This window comes from Rhagoletis zephyria, unplaced genomic scaffold (genome assembly GCF_001687245.7).
Source record: "Rhagoletis zephyria isolate East Lansing unplaced genomic scaffold, Rhagoletis_zephyria_1.1 Rzeph_scaffold_01757, whole genome shotgun sequence".
NCBI classification, from domain to species: domain Eukaryota; kingdom Metazoa; phylum Arthropoda; class Insecta; order Diptera; family Tephritidae; genus Rhagoletis; species Rhagoletis zephyria.
This window is the reverse complement of record NW_016158841.1, coordinates 70,234-92,569: the sequence shown is the minus strand read 5'-3', so window position 1 is coordinate 92,569 and position 22,336 is coordinate 70,234. Positions and strand designations below refer to the sequence as shown.

General features: G+C 35.0%; 1 protein-coding gene across 3 annotated transcripts in view; it reads right to left on the bottom strand.

The window, feature by feature from the left end:
• Positions 1-3,092: 3,092 nt before the first annotated feature.
• LOC108365048 (putative E3 ubiquitin-protein ligase UBR7) overlaps positions 3,093-22,336 on the bottom strand; it is a 35,313-nt gene continuing 16,069 nt past the window's right edge. For 2 of the 3 annotated variants that reach the window (XM_017618983.1, XM_017618982.1), the window contains one exon: positions 3,093-3,751. In XM_017618983.1, coding sequence (XP_017474472.1) covers positions 3,375-3,751 — 377 coding nt within the window. In that variant the 3' untranslated portion in view covers positions 3,093-3,374. The remainder of the gene's footprint in view (positions 3,752-22,336) is intronic. The other variant, XM_017618984.1, reaches the window with a different exon arrangement.

Sequence of the window (22,336 nt, the reverse complement as noted above, 5' to 3'; positions counted from 1 at the left end):
ATTAATTGCATATTTTTTTGGTTATAACTTCAAATACATGAACGGAATATGAGGGCCGGCAAATAGTTGTTGTTGTGCCACTAATGCCAACGTTTCCTTATTTCACCATGGTGCTCATGTACACGGTGGGCAGGAAGCGAAGATAGGTTGCATAAAAATGTCGACAAAATCTGAAAGCAGGGTTGTATTTGTTGATATCTTAAGGTCAAGAATCCGCTTAAATTAAAATCCTAGCTGCTCCTGTTTTAAAGATATCCACATTTTATATACTTCTGATAGGATATATTTGCAAAAGAGGAAGGCGTACTTCTCGATAATTAGAGCATATTTATACGAAAAGAAATCTCATACAAATCTGTTCCCCTTTTTTAACTCACTAAAACGGATCAAATCAATGTGAAACATTTTCATTTTTTCCTACCGAAAGAATAATTGATCGAGATTTATTGGGCGCTACCGATATATGTAATACTTCTATATTGGTAGTAAGCTCACATCACAATGTGTAAGCATTCCGAAATCAAAGCTAGACAGTCTAGTACTGTTTTTGTCAATGGATTGTGTACTTGAGTGCCGGTTTTGTAAATGTGTCGTGTACATGTTTATTTATAAACGTATGTGTTCCTTTTCTTTCGTACGTGTTTATTGATATATCTGTACTGTAGTGTTTTCGGACGGTACTAGCTCTTACTGCCAATATAGGAGTATTACATATATGGCGCTACCGGTATACAACTTAGATAAAACACCACAATTACCTTTTTCTGTAGCGTGAACTTTCTCATTACAAACACTTTCAATATCGCAATATATGTATGTATGTATACAATATTGTATGCTATATAATACGGTAGTAATTTTTTATTAAAGGTTTGTTGCTATAAGCAAGTAGCGCAGGCAAGTCGCACTGCGCTTGTGCAAGAAATAAAAATGCTCTAACTTAGGCCAACGGTACTCCTCATAATAAGTAAATAAATTCAAAGCTTGTATGAGATTTATTTTGGTATTTATGTACTCTTCTGTCAGGAAATAATGACTATTGTACATCCAGAACACAAATGCGATCATAAAGAAAATCGCATGAAAGTATGCGCTTTGTGTGTAGGGCTGCCAGACGTCCCGGTTTTCCCGGACATGTCCCGGTTTTAGACTATTTGTCCCGGTGTCCCGGTCCAACCTTAAAATGTCCCGGGTTTCATTTAAGTGTCCCGGTTTTCGATTTGATTGCACAAATTTTGCTTAAAAATGACTACGCTGAGAGAAAAAACGCGTTGTAATATTAAGAAAAATTTTATGAATTTACTGGGGGAAATAACGCATAGTAAACATGAATATTTTTTATTTGATTATCGTTTTGAAATGTTCGTACTTAAAAACAATACTTTCATACCACGCACACGTGGTGTTGAATCAAACTGAACATTTGAATGCACATTTACATGTCTGGCTGTAGCTGAGTGCACGAAGATGCTTGCCACAATTTGCTAATTTCCAGAGCGTCAGGGTTCAAATCCCATTACAGACAGCATGGAATTTAAATAATTTTTTTTTTAACTTAATTATGAAAAAGCATCCGTTAAGTGCAAAGCGCTTCATTTTAATATTGGCGTATTTCAATTGAATATTTCTATACTAAATACTAAAATTTGTATACTTAAATTATTACGAGTTGGGTTGGTGCTTTTTCATATGCGATTTTTTTTTTAAATGTAGCACGTTTTGCATAAGCAATAGTTGATGATTAATATAAGTATGTACCTAAATACGTTAAAATGACATGCACAGAGTTTTACAATTATAGCAAAAGCCAGAAGTTTTGAAACAAGCTCACAGCAACGAAACAAATTACTGATATTTTAATGTTACCTTGTATTTATTTTTTTTTTTTTTCGTGAAACCTAGATTACTTATAAGTACCGTGCCGTACAAAATTATTGGCTCGGAGACACTTTCATCTGATCACAATTTCTAATCAGATCTTTTAGAAAAATGTTTAAAATGTAGCTTTTGAGCCAATTAGTAAAGTGCAAGTCTGAAGTTACCAGAAAATTTCGTTGATTTTTTGCAATTATTTATTTTTTGCTGACAGTGTCTTCCACATACAAAAAAATGTCGAACATAGTTTGTATGGAAGAAACTCTCAGTAAAAACAATACCAAATATATTGCCTCGTTCAAAGCCATGAGCAAAATCGTGAATACATGGTTTTCCGCAAAACAAGCGGATCTTAGTAATTTTGATAAAAATCTTAACGAACTCCGCACAGCTTTGAAAAGTACTGGAATTTCTCAAACTGTCAAAATCCATTTTATCCTTAAACATTTAAAGCAATCTATTTCATTCTTGAATAACGATGGTTTAGGATTATGGTCCGAGCAGGCCGGGAAGTCAGTTCATAGGGAATTCATTAAATTCTGGGATAGATTCAAAATAAATATGATTGATAAACCAACTTTTGTGAGTCGCCTGAAGAAAACTGTAATGACATTTTCATTCCAGCATATATAAAAACTTAACTAAATAATAAAATATTTAAATACTAAAATGTGTGACTATATTATATGGTAAGCCAACAAAAAAAATAAAAGGAAACAAAAAACAAATATAAAAAAATAAAGCAAGAAAAAAATATAAAAAAATAAAACCAAAAAAAGAACAAAGAGGTGCAAAGTAAGTTGCCTCTACGTGGTGCGCCTTGGAAACGATTGAAACCGGCTAAAAACTTACATAAACTTATATTTTCACATAATATATATACACACATTTACTCACACATACATTGTTGAATATTTAATGCACAAGGATGTTTTTCTCTTTCGCAAAAGTCGGTCCTATCATAACTATGTAAAATGTTGATATCTTTAAAACAGGAGCAGCTAGGATTTCAATTCAAAGGGATTCTTAACCTAAAAATATCAACAAATACAACCCTGCTTTCAGTTTTTGTCGACATTTTTATGCAACCTATCTTTGCTTCCTGCCCACCGTGTGTAAACACCAAAACCGCGAAAATTTGACAACTCAACAAAAGCTTAGAGACGACGATGGGGGGATCTTCTGATAAAGGTAGTGAATTTAATAGCAGTATAAAATTATGAGGTCAAGCTAATTTTTCCTTTATTAATAAATTTATTACTACACAAAAAATACCAACACAATTTTAATATAGAGCATGAAAATTTGGAAACATTTAGTGAGTTGTTCGGAATGTAAATGATAATATGGAATATGTTGTTGTGTAAATTATAAAATTACAGCATTCATTGATTTTGTTTAAATGTAGTTATATAATAAACGTTTATCCATGCATATGAAATCCTTTCCGGTGCGCTTGCATTATTTTGAGATTCTTTTGACATTCTGTGATTATTGATCTAACGACAAAAGAACGGTTGACCAAGTGCAGTGTTCTTTTCGTTACGCATCTCTTCGAAAAAACGGTTAATGTCAGCCTCAGTAACGACTTTTTTGCTAACAGCAAACGTTTGTAAATACTCTTTCAATTTATCTTTCATGTGGTTGTACTCGGTTATAGCATCTATTTGTTGTACTCGACCAATGGAGGCCAGTGCACGTATACCTTGCTCATATGTAGTCTCAGTAGCTCCACGTTGTTTGCCACGCTCTTCGTAAGATTTTGCTGAGTCTTCTATATCCAGCAAAAACTCTACCTTTTCCGATTTATAGAGAGTCAAACACTGAGAACATTGACACAATGCTGTACGCCAGTCATTACCCCAAAATGTAGCACCTGAAAATATAAAAGGTGTTAGTTAAATAGGAATTATTCTATAAGCAATAATAAAATTAACTAAACTTTGTTATTTTTTGAGAGCTGCTAAAGACCGTATTAGCCGGTCTTTACATGAGGCGATTTTATAGGCAACTTTTTGTTGAAAGCAACAATCGCCTGGTGCTAACGGTCTTTCACCTAATAGCGTTCAACAAATTTGTTGGACTGCCAATTTTTGATTCTCCTAATAGCCTTCAAAATCGCCTCATGTAAACACCGTATTACTTTGCTATTTCCGCCCAATTTTTGAGCTCAACAGAATTTAACCTTCCTGCACACAGGTGATTTGTGTCCCAGGCCTGGTTCCTTTTCATTAATTCTATAGGGTGCGTCTTTGAAGTTATTGAAAATATCTCTAGTTTAAATAGACAATATTCCACTTAATTTATTAAAAAAAGGATATATATATTTATTTCAAACCACAGTAGTAATTCTTATTCTAGTCCTTTAAAATGATATATTTAAAATGGGACTCATAAGAGATTTGGGCGCCCAAAACTATTATTGTTAAAATTTTAACTCAAAAAATTTTGAAAATTCGTCTTAGGCACACTTAGGCTCCGGGCCCATTGTGATGCCTCATGTGGGGTCAGAAGTTCCCAATCCCTCCTAAAACCAATTTGAGCTTTGCAGGAATTTTAGAAGACCCTTGATTTTATCGTTTATATCCTCAATGGTAAGTTTGGCGCCAGTTCATCGGCCTTCAATGTCGCAGTGCCCTGGAACCCATATCATCTTCGGGCGAAATAACTCATCCATCTCGTTAAGAGATGTGCGGCATTTCATGGCTACCATGGAGGTTGTCCACTGGCTGTCAGTGAAGATGTAGATATCAGCTTGGGATATCATATCACATTTTACCAGTTTTGTGGCTCGGTCGATTGCCATCAATTTCGCCTGAAAGACGCTACTGTGGTCCGGAAGACGAATGCTAAGGGAGATTCCCAGGTGTTCGGAGTATACACCCCACCAACCCTTCTCTCGAGCTTTAAACCATCTATGTATACATGGATGGACTCGCCACACCTTGGAGTGTCTCGTTTCCACTCTTCCCTTGAAGGTAGGAGGGTTATAAATGCTGTAGTGGGAGCAGGGTTCGAAAGGGCGTAGCCCACCAATCCGTGAAGCTCCGAAAACTACTTATTTAGACTATTCATAAGAATATCCGCAACGCTTGCAACTTGTTTGGCATGTAGATCTACCGAAAGAAAGCTCAGTGGGACACCAGTTATGAGTGTGGGCGCAAGCCTTTGGACCCTATCCATTTTTGAAGTCTACCCCTTTCCCAAGGGTGTCCCACCATACCAGTATGCCGTGATAGAGAATTGGCATAACTACCGCTGTGTATAGCCAGTGTATTATTTTGGGTTCCATCCCCCATCTTTTTCCTATTGACCTGCTGCAAGAATATAGTGCTACTGTTGCTTTGCGCACTCTATCTGCAATATTGGGCCACCATTTTAGTTTCCTATCTAGTATGAGACCTAGATATTTGATATCTTCCTCTACTTCAAGGGTTGTTCCCTCTAGAGTTATAGCATCAAGGTCGGGTATCTTGCGCTTCCTAGTGAAGAGCAGTAAGTCCGTATTTTCAGGATTTATTCTCAGTCCTCGCCTGTTGCACCATAGGGATAGTTTGTTTAAGATATCTTTGAATTAGGATCGGACAATGTTGGGGGTTTTTTTTTCAAGATAGCTATTAAAATATCGTCGGTGTATGCAATTGTTTTCCCACCAGTATCTTCAAGTTCTTGAAGGAGGCTATGTTCCACAGAAGCGGTGAGATTACTCCCCCTGGGGCGTTTCCCTTTACTGGGAATCTCTTTATTTGCGATTCATCCAACCCTGCGCTTATCTCCAGTCCGGTTAGCATTCGTTCTATAAACGAGGTTATTGAGTGGCTTACTCCCAAATTTACCAGCGATGAGATAATCTCCCCAGGAGATACGTTGTTGAAAGCTCACTCGATGTCCAATAAGGCAGCGAGGGTGTATTCTTTACAATATAGTGATCTTTCAATTGCTTGCACTAGGGAGTGGAGTGCCGTTTCAACTGATCTTCCCTTATTGTAGGCATGCTGGGCAGTGTTGCCACTTGAAACATTTTTAGGTACCAAAACGCCTACCAAATCAGTTTCCGAATTACCAAAATTTTTCATCATTAAAACGAGATTTCACGAGTTTGCGGGGGTTTTAGCTACACAAATTAGCAGTAAAAATTAGAACTACACATAATATTGTTTACAGTATTGGTTAATTATTCACACCAATCTTTAAGATTAAACAAAATAAATTCGGGCCTTTAAATAACATAATTAAGTTACTGTATAAAAAACTGCTGTAAAATATGTTAATATCTTTGAGATTGATTCAATTCATATCAAAAAATCTTTTTTTGTGTGTGAAAAAAACAAAAGCATTTCAATAAAAAAATTTCCAAATTTGATTCAATTTGCATGCACTCACCCTGTTTACCAATACACTCACACTTTGCAAATTGCCTATCACCAATTTTTCTTTCAAAACGATAGGTAATTTCTTGTTAATTTCAACAGCTAACACTGGTCTACAAATTTCAACTTTTTTTCTGCGAATAAGACGGGACCTGGTGTTTCTGAACGGATTTTTCGTGCTGAACACGAATCCGGGGTCAAAAATGTCCCATCACGTCACGTTTTCGAGAAAAAAGGGGTTGAAACCCCTAAAAACAGCGTTTTTGGCCATTTTCGAAAAATTATAGAGCTGAACCCTGACGTGGTACAAATTTTGCATATATCAGAAATTAAAGGCTAAACCGTGCCCTTTCGAATGAGCCCTATGCCGAATTGATCGCGTGCACCCTTAAAGCAGGGGGTGTATTTGTGTTTAGGGGTGCAGGAAAAATTGATCACAGAAAGAATTTAATCTTAAACGATCATAGAAAATTAATAATGCCAAGGTTTTAACTATATTAAAAGTCGCTGATTACGAATCTGCAGTTAGATTTTAAAAATTTAAGATGACGGGTCGAATATGGTGGATATAAAAATTGGACTCCTAGACACAAATACACCCCCTGATCTAAGGGTGCATGCGATTAATTCGGCATAGGGCTCATTCGAAAGGGCACGATTTAGCCTTTAATTTCTGACATATACAAAGTTTGTAGCACGTCAGGGTTCAGCTCTACAATTTTTCAAAAATGGCCAAAAACGCTGTTTTTAGGGGTTTCAACCCCTTTTTTCTCGAAAACGTGACGTGATGGGAAGTTTTGGACCCCAGATTCGTGTTCAGCACGAAAAATCCGTTCGGAAACACCAGGTCCCGTCTTATTCGCAAAACCCTTGTAGACCAGTGTAATCGGTCATAGCTTTAGGAAGTGAGTTTTTGTTTGCAGAAAATTGTTTGCTTAATAAAATAAATAAAAATATAGAGAAATCTTATACGTGTAAGCAGTGTTTTGAACGTGTAAACTTAAATTAAGCGAACAAATTTTAATGTTCAATTTGGTTGTATTTTCAAAACATTTTTGCCTACCAAAAGCTTCATCAAACCAACCAAGCTACCAACGCGGAATGAAGCTACCAATTTTGGTCCAATTGGACCAAAACGGAAACGCTGATGCTGGGCTGCCGAAAGTTTGCTGCCCACCTTGTCTCTAATATGTCCATCTATTAGTCGCTCTAAAGATTTGAGCAAGAAGGACTAATCGGCCTAAAGTCTTTTGGTCCCGTGTGTGTTGTTTTTCCTTCTTTAGAAATGAAAACTATTCTTATTCCTCCCATTTGTGGGGTATTTAATTAAGTCGTAACACTGCCTGAAAAACGGGTACGAGTATGGGTGCAATCCTTTCTGCTGTATGCTGTAGGTCGGCGGGAATGATTCCGTCTGGTCCCGGAGACTTATACGGTTGGCGACTGTTAATGGCCCGTTTTATGTTCTCCGCAGTAATAAGGTTCGCTGGGAGGTCATCGTTATTGCCTGTTGTCCACAAAAGTTTGACATCGATAAACTCCGATCCCCGAAACACTAGTCTTTTCAAACCGTCTGAAACCCTTTATTTACATACTAGGGATATTGCGAATGTGGAATTTTAGACATCCGCGGATGCGAATTCGGATACGGATGTCTAAAAGCTAACATCCGCGGATGCGAATGCGGATGTGAAGTATTTTTAAGAAATAATTTAGGTAAGTAAACTTAATATAATAGATTGGTGCCAACACATATCGTCACTAGACACGAATATAGGCGCGCTAGAGTTTTGACGGCGAAAAAAGGCGGGGAAACAATTTTACGAAAAAAGAGGCATAAGAAAAACTTCGGCGAAGAAAAACATAGATTTATATCTGACCAAGAACTGTCACTTGAGCATCATTCCCAAAAAACGGTGACAGGTAATAAGGTCAATGGAAATAATGTCAATTGACTTTATTTCCCACCCTGGTGCGAAATAAAGTCAATTGACATTATTACCTTTTCAAAAGCGAAATAAAGTCAACAAAAATTTGGAAATAAAGTCATTGACGCTATTTCCTCATTCAAATGGAAATAGCGTCAACAATGCTTAAAGTATGTCGATTCATAGAAAAAAATGTTGTTCTTACAATAAACATTGCCCCGTAAGTGTTGTTTTTTAATAGAAGAAAAAGGCTTTTACCAAATCCTCAATGTTGTGATATTAATCCACACACAATCATGAACTACCACCAAGTGATTCTATTAAAAAAAAATTTTAATTACGAATATGTAAAAACACGATGCGAAAAACTAAACGCCTGCGCACAGCTGGAATATGAGAAATATTTGAAGAAAGAGTGGAGAAATGATCCATAACTTGCAAAACATTTTTCGTTTCTACAAAAATAAAGCGAACACTATTAAATTGAAGAATCAGTACATGTCCAAAAACCCCGGAGGAGCACTGAAAGAATTCTGTGTTTTAAACTAGCATATTTTGAACGAATTCGGAATGTCTAAGGTGGAAAAGAGCCCAACTTTTCTATAAGGAAACAATTATAAAAAATGAATTTTCTTACACTGTATTTATGCCTCCGCCAGCAGTCAATTAAAAGCAGCTAAGGAGAACGACGACACTACTTATTAGATGGCACATTCAACGAGCCAATGTGCCAAAATGCGGGTATAAACAATTATTGATTATTTAATATCGGAACCGAGATCATATAAGTTAATGGATTGGTTTTCACACACTTTTGAAACACAAATTATATGCTTTTTTACTGCAGACAAGTTGTTGCCTCAAAACACAGCAGAAATCTTCCAATCAGGGCTGCCAACTCTCCTTAGTTATGAGGTGCCATACTGAGGATAAAAAAAGTGCCAAAATGTGCCAAATAGAAAAATAAAAGTGCGAAAAAGGTGTAATTCCTTTTAATCATTCACATTTAGCAATAAAATAAAGCCACATTTTCAAAACAAAAGTGCAATGATAAAATAAGATAAACCAGTCGAAAAGCCTTTATAAATTAGAAAATTTTAATTGAGCAAAAGAAGTGCACGCAAAGGATTTCACAAAACTGTATTGAAATATTATTTTTTTACAAAAGTGCCATTTTGTGCCAAATTGAAAAATTAAGTGCCATTTGAAGTAAAATAGGAACAAATGGCACGGTTTGAGCCAAGTTGGCATCCCTGCTTCCAATAACTTACAAATATAAAAATGTGAAATATCGAGGGCTTGAATCCATTAATACCCTCTATCGGCAATTTGCACAAAAACTAATTTGTGATTTTAGAAACCATCTGGGACTTATTACCTGTCGTTATATAAGGACGCACGCACTGCTTACCACTACACCATGGCGGCCGCAGAGGCGGTTATATACATAGCTTGAGAAATACTATGTTTAAACACACTTTCATAAAAGTTAATAAATCTGACTTTTGACCAAGTTTATTACACAAATACTCTATGTGCGGCGCCCGGATAACACGACCTAAATAAAATTTAGTCTGTTCCAATAGCAGTGCGGTTTACAGGATTTATCCAGAACTAACGCTGGATTTCCACTAGGCATTAAATGGCAAAAATGACAAAGTTGGGCATTACAAAATATTCGAGTCATTACGTTAAAAAAAGTGTCATTAAGTTCATTTTCACATAGCATTTTTTTAATTGGCTTATATCTTTTGTCATTTCAATGCCTAGTGGAAATTCGGCATTACAGGAAGTCGTTCCTATTGACATAAAACCTGTAAGTGGGAACACTTTTAAGAGAGTAACTGAGCAACTGTTCCTAGACGGAAGTTACAGGATTTAGTCCGGAGATTTTTTTCTGTAAGTTCATGAAAGTGTCAAACGATCAGCTGATTTGCATGTGCAAACAAAAACAGAAAGCGGTGTAAGCAAAGAACCTTCCCACCATGCAAAATATGAGAAATAGGCAACAATCGTCAATGGCAACAAATTGGCGACTCACCGATTTATTGCTGTGGTGACAAATCGGCAACATCACTCCGTTCATGTCAATTTTGAATAAAAAAGTTCTCAAAAATTCCGAAACTTATGAATATGCCGTCAATAGTATTGGCCAAAAGCATCTAAATTATGCCCAAGGACAAGACTGAAGAAATAGGAAGCCTCACTGCGAGAAAATTAATTATTTCCGATTGTAAGTTGCGATTTGGTATACAAAAAAATAAATGAAGTATTAAAAAGAATAAAATTATTCCAAATATCGCCTGAAGCGATAAGAAAAGGACTCATTCAGGTAATAAGAAAACGACTCGCCCAGGCGTGTTGCCTTCGGCGGACGTTTTAGAGCGACCGGTAATAGGAAATCGATTCGATGGCAATATTACCGGCAATAAATTTGTTTCCGAGGGCGACACGTTTTCTTATTGCCGGCAACACAAATTGTTTGGTGGGTTATATTTGTAAAAAAAATGGAAGTAAAAAACGAAATATTTGAATATGTATGGATTTTAATAATTACTTAGTGATATTTCAGCCAAATCAGTGTTGTACAAATGACATGTAAACAAACCGACTGACGTTTTTACAGGAAATAGTGCTTCTGCATCTGTTCCCCGTTTACTCTCACTTGAGAGAGTTAAATTGTAGGAAAGCCAACTCGTGGGGGATTCCACGATTTGCGGGGAATTTCAGTTTGCGTGGGGAATCGGGGAAAGGACCGTTTTTTGTGGGGAATTTTAGTTTACGTGGGGAATCGGGGGATGAACTGTTTTTTTTTGAGGAATTAGATGTTAACTAATTTTTTCATAACTTCATAATGAGTTAAAAAAAGTTTCATAAGAAATGCAACTGCAACTAAAAGTACTGATTACGCAACCTTGCAAATTATATAAATTACCGTTGATTTTTTATAAATTTCTTTGACGCATTTCCTTTCATATAACGAATAAACACGATTTATTTTTATGTACACCGCCTTCGGGAAACGTATTCTAAAACGAAAAATTTAAGCCACTTGAAACTTGCACTTTATTATACTAGAAATAAGTGAGCTACAAAACTTAAAAATCATTCAAGAAAACCAAATTAAAAAGCTCGAAATTTTTACGAAAGTTGTTTGATTTTTTTAAATATTGCACAAAGTTTGAAACTTGAATTTATACGAGTTTTGTTAAAGAATGAACTATATTAAAAAAATAACTCAAAATAAATAATTGTGACAACTGGTCAAAATTTGGGTATACTAAATTTTTTTCGGCCACTGTATGTACATATGTAAATATTATACATATGTACATTTTTTATTCTTTATTAGTTAACTAACTTTATCAACGTTTGATTTGGTTTATAATACATAAATGAATTACATTTAAAAATAAAATTAACAGAAAAACAATTAATATATCAAAATACATATACATTTATTTGTAAATAAGGAGATATCTATGAGTGGGGAAATTGACGAAATTTCGGGCGAAATCGGGGAATTTCATTGTCGAAATCGGGGAATTCTCAAAAATGCGTTGGATACCCTGTTCCGAAGTTCAAAGGAAGAGACTACTTATGGCTACAATTTGTCATTTTGTTTGCCAGATATACATTTTATCAGTGCACTTGCACAACATTCGCATTCGCAAAAGCTCCGCATTGATTATTGCGAATACGAATGTTAAAATTAATGCATCATCAGTATCAAGAACTAAAGTGCGGAAATCTAAATACGGCACAATATTACTGAAAATAACACCATCATCCTTCCATGAATTTTCCGCCTCAAAGTTTGCCTTAAAAAATTACGCAAAAAAATGTGCTGACTCATAGGATGAAGAAGAGTTTTTGCCTTGATAAAACACTGACAATTGAATTGCTGACGACGATTGCTTCGAGCGAATGAAGTTCCAAAAAGATTTCGAATTGGACTTAATATTATTTTTGAAACCTAAAACGTATTGATTATATAAAAATTTATTCAAACAATTGAACTCTTCATGTACTTTAAGTATTCATGCTTGTGCTGAGGGGATCCTGATTCCTTAGAGAGCTTAAAAAATTTATGCACCCCTGCTGGAAAAAGAGGAATATTCACTATTTCCGAAATATTACTTTTAAATATTTCAAAACAGTCTTCAAGATTACGTTCCTGAAACAAAAGTTGCCAATCAACATTAATAATTAAATTATTTACTAGGGCAAAATCACATCGACTATAACTGAATGTAACATCATTCCTAGATACAATATACAATATTCGCAACAACCCTGGTACACACCTGTGTACATATACGATACACATGTACATAGTTGTTAGTAAGAGATTTTTCTGTGTGTGTTTCAGTCCGAAGTCATACCGCATTTTTATCGGTCTGAAATTGCTGAGGTAAAATACTACTCCCTTCCCCTCTCGCCCATGAAAAACCTGTTGCCATGGTCAGTGTTGCCACTTGAGAATATGTTCAGGTGCCTACCAAATCAGTTTCCAAACTACGAAAAACTTTTTCTTCATTAAAACGATATTTCTTGAATTTACGGGTTTTTTGGCTACACAAATTAGCAGTAAAAATTAAAATACCAAATAGTATTATTTAAAGCAATGAATTGAGTTTTTGTTTGCAGAAAATTATGTGTTAAATAAAATATGGAAAAAACAACGAAAACTTATACTTGTGGCAACTCATACGTGTGAGCAAATTGAAAGCAATTTTTTAACATAGAAACGCAAAGTACCTAACCCAGCCAGCAGAGAAACGTAAACTTTACCGATAGGTCTCGTACAATTTTCCGTATCCGGAAACGAAAAGGAAACGAATAAAATTTTCGTTCATTCATGTATCCAAAAACGTTCAAGAAACAATGCGGTTTTCGTATCCAGAAACGAACAACAAACGACTACATTAAAAAATTATGATGTTATTTGAAAGCAACAATTGTATTTTAATTGTTCGAAAAATTCAATCAGAAAAATTTAAGTAAGACAGCCAAAAACGTATCCGTTTCAAAACAATTTAGTCAATCAGTGGTCAAAGTTTCCCTTTATGGATCTATTTTCGAATTTTTTGCTGGCTGTGAAGCGAACAAATTTTAGTGCTCAATTTGGTTGCATTTTCAAAACATTTTTGCCTACCGAAAGCTTCATCAAACCAACCCAACTACCAAAGGAAAATGAACCTACCAATTTTGGCCCAATTGCTAGTTTCTGCAAGTTTTGCGTTTCTTTACCATTTCTTTATTTCGCTCTTTGTGAGCGTAATTCTCTCAATTTTCCCATTCTTCTTCTTCCTGATAATTATCTGCTAGAAAAGAAAAGAAACAAAGCTAAGGTTTTAGCATGAAAATATTTTAAGAGGGTTGGTTTCCACGCATTTAAAAAGTTAAATTGAAATTATTTAATAAGTTAAATGAATTATTACAACCTGGGTATAAATCGAAATGGTTTTGAAAATGCTTCATTTTTGAACTACATGAATGAATGTTGCCACCCGTTTGTGTACTGCGTATACATGCATATGTACATACAAAAATGCTCGTTGAAGTTAATACAAAAATTTTTATTACAAAACGAAAACGTGGCAACCCTCATCGGAAATATTTTTGGATATCGATATAAATTATTTGTTAAATTTTTTAGTATCGAAAATAAGTGGCACCCTTATACTATGTCTTTACCGGAGCTTAACCACGTAGTTATGGCCGTTGAGTTGGTTAACCCGATAACCCACTTTATTTAGAGGCGTTCCTCCTTATAAGAATGACAGCACTTAACCATTTCACTGAAAATTGTGTTCGGACTTAAACTCCGATCAGAGTAGATTTATTCCGGGTTTTGAATAAAATTGAAATCTACTCCTCTACTCCGCTTGACTTCGAATCTACTCAATTTTTTCACTTCTGTTCTGCCCCTGTTAGGCCAGTTTTTTGAACCAAGGGTTTCAGTAAGAAATTGAAAGTTAATGCATCAACGCACCTGTTCGATTCTGTCGGAACGAATCTTTGATGCTACAGACTTCACTACTTTGAAAACGCAAGTACGTCCACATCTATGCGATTCATCGCAGTAAAAACTGTCAATTTATAGACAAACAAAAATATTTTTCAACAAAAATAAAAATCTTAACTTTTCTATGTCAAACATGTTATGTTTTCTTACGTTCGTTTCTGTTTTAATCTTGTAAAATCCTTTTCGTTCGCAAAGCGCGACAGTCTGCGATTTCAGCACGACGAAAAGAAGAAGTGTGAACGATCAAATAAATCGCACAATTGTGTGGCTGTTAATTTAGAACTATGGTTGGCATTGTTGTAATTTTCGTCGGTACAGATTCGCACCGACATAATCGCACAAGTGTGTGGATGCCTTTACGCAAAATCTCACTGATAAAAACAATCTCACTCATAAAAATTAGTCAGTCAATATGTACAGCAATTTCGATTTTTTTATATAAGGATGTAGAACTTGGCGGATGCATAACTGTACTTAAGTTGTTAAAAATATAAGTAGAAAGAAATTTACATAAAGTAGAAAAGGCCCAAGCCCTAATTCTCTTTACAGAAAGGGGCTCTTAGATACATTCCACTTTATAGAAAATACTAAAACCTACCTAAATATGTAATACTATGTTCACGTTGAAAAATTAACGTGAGTTTACCGTTTTGAGTTTATGAACAACTGTCAAGTGTTCTAATTGGGGTGTTTAATAAACTCATAGTTCAATTTGACATTTGTTTACTTTTTCTATTCACATTTACCGCCCAATTCTGTGTTTTCTTGATAAATTTTTTGTAAAGAAATTTTGTCAAGATTTTTATCAAAAAAGCTTCCTTCGCATTCTGTGTCAATATTTATAAAACAAAAAGCTCTACGATTTCCACATTAGTGGAACTGACTTCCATATGAGTGGAGCTGATTTCACTGTCACATATGAAAAATATGAATTTAAAAGCAAAAAAGCTTTTGACTGCCGTAGCCGAGTAGGTAGAGATCATGATTCAATTATTAAAGGTTTTGTAAGTAGCTATTTTCTAAAATTTGACACTCCCACCCACAGGGATGGTTTTTGGAAGCAGGAGAAAAAGGGGAAGAATTCAATCACACTTCCTAAAAAGTAGCGAAATTCTACAAAAAGGCGTCGATAATGGTGCATCGTGGTGTTTTAATACAAAAACGAATTTGATTTATTTAGTTAATTTAAACCAGCTTATTTACATCAAATACAACCCCTGATTATTATTAAAAATAAATTTTGCTATGAATATACCAAAGTTGCGTACGTCAGACGGCGCAAAACTCAAGAATGGAAGGTCCCCCCTTAGAGCTATTTTTTTATTCTTTGTCTGCCTTGTAAATTCTTTGCGGTACCATTTACATTAGATAGATATGAAGAAGCTATTTGTTTGTGGAAAAGTTATGGTGTTTTGATTGAAAAACGCCAAATAAAAACATTTGGAGCTTACGATTCTTTCGCGATTATGGCTCGATTGCTTCGAATATGGGTGTTTCCATACAGCCGTACGCGACATACGCTTATAGAGTAACGTAGATCTATCAAAAATAGGAGTTACAGAAAAAAGAAGATTACGGTTATGTTTCAACGAAAGGGTACTATGTTTGAGAAAAATATAAGCAGCCTCGAAACTTTGGTGGGGAAAATATCCGTTCAAAACCAGGTGATAACGTACGCGACAAAAAAGAAGTGGTTTTAAGGCACATATACATATATGCGAAAGTCTGCGAATCATGAGAGTTTTTCTTTTCTTTAAAAATTCCTACACTAAGCTAAATAATGTACATTTACAATTCTTTCATTGTTTGATAGAAATTATCTCTGGTTAGTTTTTATTAAAAAAAAAATATATAATAACGTACGCGACAGATTTTTCCCCCATACAATATTTTTACTAGTAACACATACTAAATTAAATTTTTTCAGTCTTCTCTCCACCGTTTCTCGTTTTCAAAACCGCATTGATTTTGATGTATTTGATTGAAATTTTCGTACTTACAATAACGTATGCGACAAACTTTAAAGGGTAATAGAATTTTTTTTACTTCGGTTGGAAAGAAAATTTTACTGTATATCTTTAACTAGAAGAATTCTCGCTTAAGAATTGTAATCTGCATTACCTGCGACTGCCAATATACAAATGACATAGACAAACAATGTTTTTGCATAACGTACGCGACATTAGAATACTATCAGAAGCAAATCAAAAAATTACCGTTAACCGAGCACTAACTTCTCCTTTTTCTCATTTTTATAGTTAGTTGTTATTGCAAATTTGATTTTAAGATGTAATTGTAATGTTTCAAATCTCTTAATTTAGTTAATAGGGAAGAGAAAATAGTTCATTTCATTAGAGAAAACTGAGTCGAAGAGACATTCAGTCTTACTCTTCCATTTTTTAGTTTTAAAATTCCAATAAGCTGAAATACTTCTATAATATAAAAATTCGAGTATTTTTCTCTTATTAATTAGTCTTAAAACCCCTTTTCAGTTGTTTTTATTTTTTCAGTCCTGGTTGACATTTTCATGGAAACACCCATATGCTAATTCGAGTTCTTTGATATTGCACTTTTAGTGTTCTGGGGAGATTATGCCGCCGTCAGAATATTAAACATTGGCTTATACAGTTGCGATTGGCGCTTGGTGCCGGACGACAGGAAGAATAAAAAGGACACGCAGCTACTGAACGATCTACATCGTCAAATGAGAAGTGCCGTAAGTGTGCAATTATATCGCGCCATTGACTAAACCGAGCTGTCGGGTTTTACGATTGGCCCCATGGACGCGGTTTGCTAATATTATATTGCGTCAAAGTCTCATTCGGAGACACCAGCAGCCGGATTCCAGCATTCGCTATCGCTAATTTTGATCGCTAAAGGTCTCCAAAAGAATAGCAGGCGCGCTTAACAACATGTAACGTTTAGTTACATGCCCCTCATACTGCCAGATTTGCCTGATTACACTTTGCTTCTGTTACTTTTCAATATTGCGCACTTTTAGGCCCCGCGGCTGTTAATTTAGAGAATTTTAGCGATGGAAATGTAGCATAGCGATTGTCAGAATTCCACTGCAGGATTGTGTTGTGTAGGTCAATACCTAAATATCTTCGTTGGCTCATTTACCAGAACCATTGCGCGCTTTACTTTACAGCGCCTTGGCAGAATCAATAGGTCTCCACGAATATCGGCAAAGACATTTCGGCAATTAAGGGAATTTCGTCTCTTTAGCCTGCATTGAATTTCTGTAATCCACCCATTTCGTCTGGTTGTCGCAAGCGAATGAAGAACAAACATTTCTTCAAAATTTAAAAAGTAAAAGTTTCACTACTAAAAATTTAAAAATGTTCTTAAAACCTGCAAAGAAATTTGGAAAAGAAATATCAGTTTTTGTTTTTGGGAGTAGGGTGGGAGTGTCATTGATAAAATTAGAGCGAGAGAAAGTTTTTCTTACAAAACCTTTCATTATTGAATCATGGTAAAGATGTCGACTATAATTCCGTGTGTCGCAGGTTCAAACGTCGGCACATGGAGCATTTAATTGTTAAAAAAAATTTATTAATAAACAAAATTTATACATTTCTCATGAAATTTCAATTTGTCAATAGCAGTTTCAATCTTGATAATTTATCCATAAAAGAGCTAGAATACCAATTCTTGATAAATAATAAAAAATTGACAAATTATAAAGATTTCCCGTACTCCAGGGTTTAGACAGAAATAGTCCGAAGTAGCCGTGGTGTAGAATACCAACCATTTAGCAAAAAAAAAAGAATATTTATATATTTTTTTGGTTATTAGGTATTTTTGGCTTAAAAATAAAAAAAAGGAAAAAATTATGCACACCACGTGAAGGATCCCATAATTACCTTTATTTTGATGCCATTATTATTTTAATATGTTATGTTGTTCAGAAGATATTAATATTTAAAAAATCAAAAAAATTAACTTTAACCATTTATTTTTTACTTCCGCCATATAATTTTGGTAGGATTGAAATCAGCACACATTTTTGGTTTTTGCTTAGCTAGATTGTTGATATTCTAGACCAGGGGTGGGCAAGGCCGAGGCCGAAAAGAGCCACAGGTAAATTCTAAATGCTACAAAGAGCCACAAAAAAACAAAAATTGTATTTTTAAATTAAGATATTATTAGAAATGAAAAACATTTGGGGTATGCACAACGGTGTCGTAAGTGTTGTATTGTTGTATGTCGTAAACTTTAGACGGCTAAAAAATATGTTAAGAAATATATTAAGGGGGTTCGCAAAGTACCATCAAAGTCATATTATGAATATTTGCGGTGTCAAAAAATAGTTGGTTGTCGTTTCAAGTTATCTAAACATTTATTTTAGCTTTTAAAGTTTACGACATACAACAATATGAGACTTACGACCATGGGCGTAGCCAGATAGGGGCCTATATATTCAAAAAAAAGTAGCAGGAAATGGAAATGCTAGCTCGATAATTTCGGCCCCCGTAACTTTCAAATTTTTTCCTATGTATATACATACTATATAACAATAATTTGTTACATATATCAATCCTAACAAAATAATAAGTAAATTGATTTAAAAAGTGGATATGTGGATCATCCATTTCTGTATCAAGTTTGTCTCGCTAGCTTCAAAGCACTTGCATTTAACTTATTAGCGCTGCCCCCGACACGTATAACAATCGTGCTTGTCGATTTCAATGCCAAGGTGGGCAACGAAGGGATTTTTGGCGCCACGGTCGGAAAATTCAGCCTCCATGACGAAATGTCCGATAAAGGGCTGAGGCTAATCGACTTCACCGGGGCTCGAAATTTGGTAGTATGTAGTACTGGGTTCTAGTATAAAAAGATCCATCAAGCTACATGGGTGTCTCCAGATCGAAAAACGGCAAACCAAATCGAGCATGTTGTGATAGACGGAAGGCGCCCTTCCAGTGTTTCAGATGAACATACCAGGGTTGTTGCGAATATTCGCTTTCGCATTCGCAACCGCGGAGCTTCCGCATTAACTTTAACATTCCCATTCGCTTTCGCATTCGCAATAATCAATGCGGAGCTTTTGCGAATGCGAATGTTGTGCAAGTGCACCGATAAAACGTACATATACAGTGATGGGCAAAACTGTAACATGGTGTAACACTTTTTACTTCAGTCATCGCTATCTTTCCAAGTTCAAACGACTTTCATACTTTTGTTATATGTTATTATTGGCACACCTGTACTTCCTCTCTCATAATGATTTGAAGTCAATCGAATAACAATAATAAAACCAGCATACAAAAATGTAAATTAAGGCAGATGTTACAGTTTTGCACTCATATATTTTTAAGAACTTTTTAACAATTTTAACGAGAAAAAAGAACTACTAACACAATGTTCAGTACCGTTTTGCTTGTTTTAGTTTCTCGGTGCGATTTGGCATACCTTATTTTTTTCTCTGTAAAACTTCTGGAGGTATATCCTCCATATATCCTTAGTTTGCTTTCACAGCTCATGTACTCGATTATACTGACTTGGGTACTTAATAAGCTGTGCTTCTAGTTGATTTCCCAAATTCTCGATGAGATTTATGTGCGCGGATTGTGGAGGTCATTTCAAATTAGCAAATTTTTTATTTTGTATCCAGTCTTTGCGAACATATGCAGTATGTTTTGGGTGAATTTTTAGCAGAAACTCTCATTTTTTGACTACATCTTGCAAATTTTGTTGAAATATGAACAGATACTGTTCCTTACGCATAATGCGTACTAACGGACCGACAAAATTGTTTAAATACAACCCCAAACTATTATTGACCGACCACTGTGATTCACAGTTTGCCTCACATGTTGCGCATGGGCTTAATTTGGGTCTTTGATCCAATACCATGCCCGGCCATCTGATTGAAAGCAATTAATTGAATCTTGTCAGACCAAATAACCTTCAATTTAAACTTAAAAATATGTTTTTTATTGCATTCTGAAAGGCCTAACATATCCCAATAGGCAACGGTCCGGTTTTCGGGCGACACAGCAAAATGCTACCACTCTCGCACATATATTTTGGTCAAATTAGCTTTTTTCTTCTTTTATGATGCCTTTGCGCCAATTTGGCAATCCGTCGCCTCGCTGTCTACTGATTTGCATTAAAGTTTAATGCCTTAAGCGCTTCTGTAATAGTGTCTGCATCGCTACTTGCTGCTAAGTTCACAAGATATTGGACCGTAATATTTGTTGATAGACTTCCTTTGCCCTTGGGAACACTTTAGGGTATATTTGTTATCAATCTAAATATTTTCAAGTAGCAAACTCCACAATTTTTTGCCACTTTCCTGCGGTCCCGCCTTTCCACAGTAAATCTATTATTTACATTTATGGTTCCTGATTAACTATATTATTTACTGGTGATTACGTCTTCAATAAATTACAATACAGAAAAAAGTCATCTGACTTCCAACTAAGTAAAAAATAACTGCAAAATGCAAAACTGAGAGTGAGTGCAAAACTGTAACATTTGCCTTAATTTACATTTTTGTCTGCTGGGTTTTTTATTGTTGTTGTATTGACTTCAAATCGTTATGCGTTATGAGAGAGGGAGCAGGGATGTACCAACAAGAATATACAACAAAAGGATGAAAGTCGTTAGAACTTGGAAACATAGCGGTGGGTGCATTAAAAAGTGTTACACCATGTTACAGTTTTGCTCGTCACTGTATATAGCAAACAAAATGACAAATTGTCCGTAGCCAATATTTTTGCCTGTGGTCGTGGGAGTATTTGTGTAACAAAACTGGTCAAATGTCATATTTATCAACTTTGATAAAAAAAATCTTTAAACATATTGGCTCGTAGTTATAGTCAAAATAAAGTCGACTCTAAAGTTAGAAGCAGGTTTCTTTGACAGATATCCCATTGAAAGTTATGTCAAAAAGCTGCTTTTAACTTTAGAGTCGACTTTATTTTGACTATAACTACGGGCCATTATTTCTTAAGCTATATAACCGAGCTATCAATGGCCAGTCATACAAGTTCCAACTTCTACTTGACCTTTGACGTACGTCAAAGAGAACATAGTCAATATTTTTTGTTTTGTCTTCTTTAAATACCTGCATTGGTTTCTTTCTTTACGATTTTTTTGGACCAATCTTAAAAAAACTACTAGACCCAAAAGAAGAAAGTGTGCACTGTAATTCTTGACCAAATTTTCGTGATTTGCTTTTGATGTTACATATATTCTTTTCAATAATTTCAAATGGCGATCTTTGGGGAATTTATTTTCAGTACAAATTTAAAGAACAGTAATTTTGTTTACTTGTCGTGCACTATTTTTTTGGAAGGAGTATACATTGGATCCTTGGCTAAAAACTTCTGTGGTAAAACTGCTCCTTCTGTGCTATTTAAAGTCAAAGAGTAAGCTCCTTCAATAGGGATTTCCAGCAGAAATGGCCAACGTCTGGCTATAAAGAGAATCGATGCACAAATAATTAAAAAACTATAGGACTGACCTTTAATAAGATAAGAATTACGTAACTACCTGAGATTCAAATAAAAACGGGGTGTTTTTTTTAAATAACAATGGCCCCTATTATGAGTTGCATTCGATTTTCGATCTTCGCTGGCTATCGAAGATCGAAAGTGAAATTCGTATTATGAGCTAGGCAAGCGTGTCGAAATTTTCGTTGAGTATCGAATTTTCTGTCGAACAGAATTTTGCTTTCGTTGGTATAGCGAAATGTTAAAAAATTTTAAAAATGTATGATTTTGCATTTGTTTTCTTACTTTTTGGCGGCTAGACACTAATTTTAAACAATTTGTATTAATTTCAAGCAGTTCTAACGTCGTGAATAGTAAACACAAGCTCGAAAGTCTGGTTTTACATATGAAAGAAAATCCCTATACTCCGTCGGCACGATCTCTGAAAACAAAATCATGGAGCTGATTATAGTTTTAATATATTTTAAATATATTTGGATCACAAAATTTCTTAAATATATTGTATGTCAAAATATATTCGAAAGACTGCACTTAAACTCTCACGTCTTCTGCTCCTGGCCAGTTTTTTAAGCCCTAATCCTCTGACGAATCGTTCAACCAGAACTCCGTTGTGCTAATTAAAATTTTTTTTTACCACGCTTTTATGAACTCGCTTTCTTTTTTATTTCA